A 9162-nucleotide genomic window follows, 5' to 3' on the forward strand; every position below is an offset into this window, starting at 1 on the left:
CGAAATAATAGAAGCACCATTGTAGTTATTCCTTATTCGAATTCTCAAATAAAGAAAATTAATATCATCTTCCTCATGCTTTAACCACTTCGTCTTAGGTCTTTGAATCTTTGAATAATCCAAGAGGACCAATAATCAGTGAGAACAGTAATTTCGAAATTTATGACTTTAAGGTCAGCATTGAGTTGCACAATAGTAGGATCATATTTCAGAAGGTATAGGCAAAAATTTTGCCTATCATGCAACTTCCTTAAAGTTTCTTCAATAACAGTGGAGGAGGCCCTGTTTTTAGATTTGATACAACTCTTCATCTTGCCAAGTTTGTGACAAAAGTTCACAATCGGATTACCAATAAAAGGTTCCAAGAAAACATTAAGGAGAGTGTCTAATCATTTTTATGGGTCCAGTAATTTTTAAATTGAAAACGCCAGCTCTTATAATGAGAAGAGTCGTTCTGAAGAATTAGAAAAAATGATCCGAATAGAAAATTTCTCCAACAACAACGTATAAAGAGGTGGGATAGATAGCTAATTATATTAATATTAATTAAGGAAAAAAAAAAAGAGGGATAAAAGCTAACCACTCATCATTAACTAGAACTCTAAATAATATTCGAGTAAATCTTAAAAATATATATTATTTTAAATATATTTTTTTATTTCCCTTTTAGCTGGATTACAAGTCCACTGGGAGTCTGGGAGTGGTAATATAGTTATTTTTACGCAACAAGCGGGACATTTTGGGAAGTCGGCAAGAGAGAAAACGCCAAAAGCAGTCATCATTTTAGCTTTCGCTATATCTGCGGCTTTGACCAGAGAGCCGCTTGGTCTCCATCAACTCTGTATTCTGCCTCTGACGTTGCTTTCTCCATTTAAATTTACTATTTTTTAAATATCTGTTATTTGCATTCTGCCTTTATTCTTTCATCCTCCTTGTCTCGTTCCTTACTGGCGATAGCTCAAAGTTATTCCTCTGTTTTGCGTTTGGATTGGCGAAGCGGGAGAGCTTCTACGGAGGTAAGGTTGCCTATGTTTTTGTTCTTTTTTGTGGTTTTATTCGGCGAAATATCTTACAAATCATTCCATAATTGGATTTAGAGGAGCTAGAGAAGCTTACGGGTTATCGGTAGGTCTGCAAAATGTGTGTTTTTTTGTTGGATTCATGTTGCTTAGGTTAGGGATTTAGGGTTTGCACTTTTCTGATGCTGAAAGATGTGAGCTGGTGAGGGATTGCCTTTTTTATTAAGATCTGTGCGTTGGTAAGCTATTTCGAATATTCTTTGTTAAATTTGGAAGTTTTTGGCAGCCATTGAGAATTGGAAGGGAATTGGATGTGTTTTTTTTGCTGCAAAGTCTTACTTTTTGGGGAAGAGATTATTTGGTTTGATGTGATGATGCCCTTGGTTTTTTATTTAGCATGATTGTGCCGTTTAATTTGACCACTTGCTGAAACTTGCCTTCTCTGATACCAAAAAGTCGAAATTTGATTATATCTTATTGAACAATTATGTTAGGTGGACAAAGCTATCTTAGCTTACTTAACTTAGTAAAATAAGTTAATTGATTTTCCTTTCTTGTATCTGTTTGGTATCACCCTGTTAGCTTTGGAAATTAAGTGAAGGAGCTGTAAGATAAGATAAGTTTTCTCAGGATTTTACTGAGGTGTAACTCAGCGCACCTTAGTCTGTTGGTTGGGAGCTTTGGCTACCAACCAAGAGATCTTGGGTTAAATGTCCCAAAGCAAAGCAAAAAAAAAAAACACTAAGGTGTAACTCTATCTACCAGTGCTAGTGCATTATTTTCTTGAGTTTTCAGGTTGGGTTTCTATATTTTCATAGCTATAAAGTAGTCATGTAATGTCAATCCCATCTTACTAAAACTCAGTAGCTTGTTCTTTGATTGTAGCTTCTTTGTGTCCTTCATGCAAAAACTTATCTTGATTGTTTATTATCACTTTTGCTCTTCCCACTGTCTGGTGAAACTGAACTTTCTGGAGTTGCAGGATGGGCTGCTTTACAGTTTTGAGAGGCAAGAAGAAGATAAACGCATATTCTCTGAGCAGGAAGCTAGTTTCTGTAAATGAGAACATCAGCACCGCCCTTCCTGAACCGGAAGTTCGGGGGCCGTCTCTCCAATCTGCACCTCCAAGTTTTAGGGGTCGAAACAAACAAGTTCAACAACCCAACCGAACAATCAATAGCAGAGCCCGGGCACTATCTGCTCCTTCAAGCTTAATTTTGGTTGATCAATATGTTTCTCCTTCTATTGAATTGGATGACCAAGAAGAATCCAAGGCCCGAGGTGAGCCATCAAAAGAGCAGCGATTCTCAAAGCCTGTTCCTCTCCCATTGCCATCTCCGCGGGCCAATTGCGTACTGAAGAATATAGGAAGCTTTAAATCTACTGCTAGTGGTCACCATGTCCTAAATCCAGGTCCCCTGCCTCTGCCTCCCATAGCCGGAGGAGGCCTTCGGAACTTTACCTATGAAGAGATTGCTGCTGCATGCCAACATTTCTCAACTGATAGGTGTGTTTCTGAAGGTATCTCATCTACTTTGTACAAGGCAACATTTGGCGATGATTCAATTGGATCAAAGAAGCTTGAAGCCACGGTCACTCGCTTGCTTCCCTCCTCGCAGGTAATACTTACATATGTATCATTACATGATATGCCAAAAAGGTTTTCTTAGGCTGTTGTATTTTTTAAGTATTGTCTGTAATTCTACTTATCTTCAAGTTGATATGAAAGGCGTTCCTTTGTGATTAAAATTTGTATTATTGCTTTTACCATAGGCTGCACTGTAAGTGCCATTTCATGGCATGCCGTTGCAGACCTGTATTGTGGCATGTCTGGACTTTTTAGGTAACAAAAGTCAAATGTAAATGGTTTTTCTAAACACCCTTTTATCCATGGATCAGTACTCACCTATACCGCATTGGAATAATTGAACACATCGATAACGGGCGCCTTGCAATTAGACCTATGAAAGTCCCTGAACAAGATGCAATAGTTGAGCTTCTTGCAGGTTGGATTTATTAAATCCTGCAAATCCATATTTAGTAAATCTTGATAGGGTTAAAAATATGAGAATTTTGTGAATTGATAACTATTAAATCCAGATAAATCTTGATTCCTTATATACTATTTGGCAATTTATTTAAGGATTTAGGTATGTAAGAGTTAGAAATCCTTAAATTTATTAAAACCAATAAATGATGGGATTTAACAAATACTGGATTTAATTAATAACGGGGCTAAAATGGGATAAATATTTAGGATTTAACGTTCCATATATCTGTTTGGCAAGCTTTAAGATGAATCTTGCTCAATTCTGGCCCCGATCATCTCCAATCGAACGCCTAACACTCATTGGGCGTCTGTCGTTTGCTCCTGCAAATGGGTAAAAATGGCGCCTTTCATGTGAGGGTGAACAGTGCTAGTGTCACATTGTTCACACGCATTTTTTTTTAAATCTGAAAATTAGGTTAAATAAAGTATGAGAAAAAATATACACAAAATATTCATTTTTTGGTGTTAGAAAATGGAATTTGATTGAAGACGAGTTACTGCATTTTGGAGTATTACTATATTTTGGAGTGAAAATTGAGTTTTTCGGTTGGAGATGGCCTAAGTCTTACATTTCTGAAGAATACACATGAAGTGGTACATGGTGAGTGAAATAAGAATTTATAGTGACTCGATTCCTCCGTGGATTGTAGATGATAAACAGATTATCCTCTTTTAACTTGTTTGCAAGCACAATGATCATGTTATTTGCTTCAGAGTGGGAAACTTCTTTTGACACATTTAAAGCCGCTTGTATGATTTGTTTATTTCAATGCTTATTTGAGGGGTATATATGCATTCATAAAAGGACCTTTGTATCTTGATTTATAAGCTTGTTTATACACTTTCATAAGCTAACTGATATTTTTGCTTACAAGGTCAAGCTCCTTTTTTAGAAGTATTGTTGAGCAAGTTTAAAGCTCAAATCTTACATGAATTTATTGAAAACAAAGGACCAGTCTTGAATCTAGAATATTTATTACTTGCAGAATCTGAAAGATTTCATTAATGCTGTGAACACGATAGCCTCTTTACAACATCCCCAATTGTGTAAGTTGCTTGGCTTCCATGCTCGTGAAGGTTCTGATCAACGAATATTGGTCTATGAGAGACTCTATCATGGAAGTTTAGACCGACTGCTCTATGCGCGATCTGATGGACCTGCGATTGACTGGTCTGCACGGATAAAACTGGCCCTTTCTGCTGCGCGCGGTCTCGCATTCTTGCATGAAGAAGGGCCTTTTCAGGTGAGAGACTATAATTCTAGTATAATACTTTGTGTTGTGCATGAATTTTGAGTGTCCATCTCCTGTTCTATGCTCTTGAAAGAAACTTTCTGCTATTGCTGCTACTCGTGATTTTGCTTAAGAATTTATGTCAAATAAATTAAGAAATATTTGGGTTATAGAACTTTTATGGAGTTTTTATTTGAGTTGCATTCATCTATTGATGCGTCTGTTAATTTAAAAAATGGCTTTGTTAGTGTTCAGCCACTGGTTAAATTTTTTTTTTGTTTTGGCTTTTCCGGTTTGAATTATGTATTGCTATGCAATCATACTAGAAGCATTTTTCTTACCAACTTAGTATAAAGTGAGTAATATGGCAGTGCTTTCAAGTTAAATTTCTGGTTCCATACCATAAAGCATGACCTAATTCTAGGGTTGTGAATTTACCTCAAACATTGAAGATTGTGTGAAAACCGGATCAGGTTTTCAGCTCGGATTATGCTCGAATCAAACTTAATGAGCCAACTACTGAGTGAAGTTTGATTTGAGATGAGCTATGTTGGATTGAGCCAACTCAAGGTTGGATAAAAAGTATATTCTTGTATGCATGGATGCTTTACTTAAGAATTTGCCTTAGAAAATTGAAAGTTAATCAAGATTGGAACAGTTTTTAGCTCAAATTGAACTTGGATTGAAGTCATCAAGCCATGTATGGCTTGAATCAAGATCAATTTGAGCCAACCTATTATAAAATCTGTCTAGACTCAAAATGAAATCATGGATCTTTAAATCTTTAATAGTCGTAGTTGCTATCTTTTTATGATAAACCTTTTCTCCATATATTCGTCTTTCTATTTCATTTTAATTTGTTTGATTCCTTGTCCTAACATCTATGAGGAGACACAGCAAAAAACTCCTACTCACTTGACCTTGTAGAACTGAATTTTTTTCCGTTTGTCTCCATTTATGCGTGCATGATCAATCTTTTTCTCATTGGTTCCCTTTTTCTTACAGGCTATGTTTCATGAGTTCTCAACTTCCAACATACAAGTAGACAAAGACTTCAGTGCAAAGCTATCAGGATATGGAAGTATTAGCTATCCTCCAGAAGCTGAGGTCTTAAACACTTCAGTGGTAAGTGATGTATATTATCACGAAAAAATGACCAAGTTGCTGCATAGCTAAGATTCAACTTTTTCTCCTTATTGGTATTTCAAAGGCTTGAAAACCAGAAACAATCACTATGGTGTTAGCGACCTGTGTATGATGTGTCTTGTATGGTTAACTTAGCTCTATATATATATGTCTATGTATTCTATTACACATCAATAATAATACATTTTCTCTGTTCGCTCGGTTCTATTCCTGCTCCTGTCCTCTGCCCTCTTCGCTTCTCTCATGGTATCAGAGCAGCCATGGGGATCAAGAATCCCTTCCGCGCCCTTCCTCTACCCTTTTTGCCTCCCTCTCTACCTTTGTCATCTCTGCACCTCTAAAACTTATGATTTCAAACATTAAAAACCTTGTCACCACTCAACTCACTCTGACACATATCCGATCTGGCGTCCAGCACTTCACGGAGAATGAACTTGCCGGCCATTTCACAGGAGACACCTCCATTCCCTCCGACACGAACAATCCCAATTACAACCTTTTGCGTCTGATTGACAGCAATCTAATCTCAGCTCTTTTCTCCACCATCTCCTCCTCAATCCTCCCCTACGTCCTGTCTTCTAACACCGCTCATGAGGTTTGGGCCTTCTATCATATGAAACTATATGATTAATATGCATATCAGCATTCACAATATAGTTATAATAAAGGTTGATGAATGATCATGCAAGTATTTGAGTTTTTCAGTATACAATAAGCTTAATCAATAATGGCTGCTGCTCTTCCAGGCCACTGCAAATCTATCCTCAGAGACTTCCAGATTTCAGAACTTCCCCTTATATCTCCCTTGTGCATACAGCACCAGAACTTCCCCTTATAGCTCCCTTGTGCATACAGCACCAGAACTTCCCCTTATAGCTCCCTTGTGCATACAGCACCAGAACTTCCCCTTTTAGCTCCCAATTGTGCTCATAGCATCAGAACAGAACAGATATACAGAATTTCAGAACTTCACAGAACTTCTCAGAACTTCCCCTTATAGCTCCCTTGTGCTTACAGCACCTTTCCCTTATGGCTCCCAAAAGCATATAAAATCATAACATGTCATGTCAGAGCAAATCCAGAAAAATTCAGAAATCGTACGAAAATCCGGCAGTATAACGGCAGTATACGGAATTTACACAAAATTGACAGAATCAGAATTCTACCAAATTACCACTGAACATTCACAGCAATAATATAAGACTTTTATTCTACTGCCACAATATTTTTAGACATTGCCCAAAATTGCAGTCGAAAGAAAACACCGCGGAATCAAAAATACCCAGTCGAAATTCTCCAGAAAATAATCAAAATGTGCACACTCGGCACCTCAGAAACATATCAAAAGTTACGCGGTAAAAACTGAACCAATCGGAAAATACGGACGAAATTTGCTAACAAAAATAAAATCCGGACAGAAAACTCGTTGAAATTGCACCGTTCTGAAAATTGAGAAAGGCGGAATGTGCCTTACCTTGCGTACAACACTTTCTTGAACAATCTCGTCGGACGAAAACGGCCCGGCGTCGTCCGAAAATCAATTTTTCCAATCTTTTCCTCGAGTTTCTCTCTCCTCAAAAGGATTTTTTTATAAAATATCTGATTTTTCTCTCTCTTCAAAATGACTGATTTCAGCTTTAAAATACTCTGATCGGCCCGGCCGATTTGAACAAATCCACATCGGTCTGGGACGATTTCTCAGGACGATAATTAATTTCCAGGACGATTTGCTCTCTGACTTTTGCCATGAACTGATCGTTCCGGGACGATCCCAGATCGGCCTGGATGATCCCTACAGGAAATCATTCCTGTAACTTCTGTACAGAATCTGGAGCAAAATTTACACTAATCGTCCCGGGACGATCCAGATCAGCCCGGACGATCCTGGAGCAGATTTTGATGTTGCAGGAGACACCTCCATTCCCTCCGACACGAACAATCCCAATTACAACCTTTGGCGTCTGATTGACAGCAATCTAATCTCAGCTCTTTTCTCCACCATCTCCTCCTCAATCCTCTCCTAGGTCCTGTCTTCTAACACCGCTCATGAGGTTTGGGCCTTCTCTCATATGAAACTATATGATTAATATGCATATCAGCATTCACAATATAGTTATAATAAAGGTTGATGAATGATCATGCAAATATTTGAGTTTTTCAGTATACAATAAGCTAATCAATAATGGCTGCTGCTCTTCCAGGCCACTGCAAATCTATCCTCAGAGACTTTAGAGAAAGGATTGCTTACACCCAAAAGCAATGTATGGAGTTTCGGCATTGTCCTTCTTGAGCTTCTCACTGGAAGAAAGAATCTTGATTCTCGCCACCCTAAAGAGGAGCGAAACATCGTCAAATGGAGCAAGCCTTTCCTCGCCGACGATTGCCGCTTATCCCTTATCATGGACTCCAGAATCAAAGGGCGGTGTCCGCCGAAGGCTGCTCGCACTGTGGCCGATATTGCTCTCAAATGCCTTAAAAAAGATCCCTCAGAAAGACCCACCATGAGGACCATCGTCGAAGCTCTCATTAATCTACAAGATATCAAATATCCTTGCGGGTATCCTCTGCAAGAACCTTCATCAGTTGCAAGAAGGCAGATGTCGAAGTCATCAAGCCTTAATGGTGTAATTCTCCCAACGCCACCAATGTATTTTTCACCTTCACCTCCATCTTCGGCGACCCAGCCATTAGTTTCACCCAGAATGTCACTGAGAGTGTCTGTACCTCCTGTAACTTGTGCTTCCATTCTCACACTGGAGGAATATAGGACAAGTTCTGTGAGGAGGTCACCATCTTCAACAGTTCGTAGGCCTGGTGTGGAGGGATTCTAATTACTTTATAGTGTATACTACATTTTCATTTTTTTTTTGGTTTATTTTGTTTGTTTTGCAATATGGTCATTTAGTCTGATATAAGAATGATTCAGATATGTATGGTATCCTTCTGAACAATAATGATTCTGAATGGGAAATTTGTAGATATGGGTTATAGTAAGGCTTGTGAATGTGATGGATCAAAGTGTGGAATTGAATAATTTGTTGCTGAAAGTGAATTTCAGCTAGTAGAAATCTGAATTTGAGAAGAAGTCTCTCAAGGCAAATATTTGAAAAGTTTCGAAATTGATGAAATTTGGAATAAAATGAACAAGATACAATGGATATTCAATTCGAGAGGAAGATCATTCTTTCCAATCCTTAGTCGATGGTTAGAGTCCAAACAAACTTCAGAGAACTCCCAAATTCAACAAAAGATAGATAATCCTAGCTTTAGAGAAAACAATCTATTTAAAGCAAAATAACAAATATTGAAATCCCTAAATAGCCTTTTACTTTGAATTTTTCCTCCTAATTGTCTTTTTTCTTGTTAAGGATACTCAAATTTGGATTTAAGTACAAAAGGTGACTTGATTAAGCTGAGATTATCTATCAACCCTATGGCCTTAGCTCTTTTATGAGTAGTCTAGTAATTTTTAGACTTGACTTTACATGAGATTATTATAATTTGTAATATAAGTTATTGTTGTTGTAACATACTCTGCTTCTGTTGAGTATAATGCTACAATTGATTGCAAAAGAGCTTAGCACGTTGAGACTTCTCATTTGCAATCAATTGAGGTCTTATCTTCAACAGAAGCAGAGTATATTGCACCGACACAAGCTAATGAAAAATCAATTTGATTACATGGTCTGCTTATCGAGCTTGGTATTTTCATAAC

General features: G+C 37.7%; 1 protein-coding gene across 1 annotated transcript; it reads left to right on the forward strand.

The window, feature by feature from the left end:
- Nucleotides 1–931: 931 nt before the first annotated feature.
- LOC110104570 (probable serine/threonine-protein kinase PBL1) lies at nt 932–8441 on the forward strand. The gene is made up of 5 exons (XM_020833736.2): nt 932–1016; nt 2002–2638; nt 4056–4313; nt 5307–5426; nt 7649–8441. The coding sequence occupies exons 2-5, from the start codon at nt 2003–2005 to the stop codon at nt 8276–8278; spliced, it is 1644 nt and encodes a 547-aa protein (XP_020689395.1). The 5' UTR covers nt 932–1016; nt 2002; the 3' UTR covers nt 8279–8441.
- The last annotated feature ends 721 nt before the right edge of the window (nt 8442–9162 follow it).

The sequence above is a fragment of the Dendrobium catenatum genome, unplaced genomic scaffold (assembly GCF_001605985.2).
Source record: "Dendrobium catenatum unplaced genomic scaffold, ASM160598v2 fragScaff_scaffold_655, whole genome shotgun sequence".
Taxonomy (NCBI): Eukaryota; Viridiplantae; Streptophyta; class Magnoliopsida; order Asparagales; family Orchidaceae; genus Dendrobium; species Dendrobium catenatum.

Bases quoted from the DNA above. Each gene is read 5' to 3' on its own strand.
- LOC110104570 (XM_020833736.2), top strand. From the start codon at position 2,003: ATGGGCTGCTTTACAGTTTTGAGAGGCAAGAAGAAGATAAACGCATAT. The intron at 2,639-4,055 runs GTAATACTTACA...TATTACTTGCAG, and splicing joins GCTTGCTTCCCTCCTCGCAG to AATCTGAAAGATTTCATTAA. The intron at 4,314-5,306 runs GTGAGAGACTAT...TTTTTCTTACAG, and splicing joins ATGAAGAAGGGCCTTTTCAG to GCTATGTTTCATGAGTTCTC.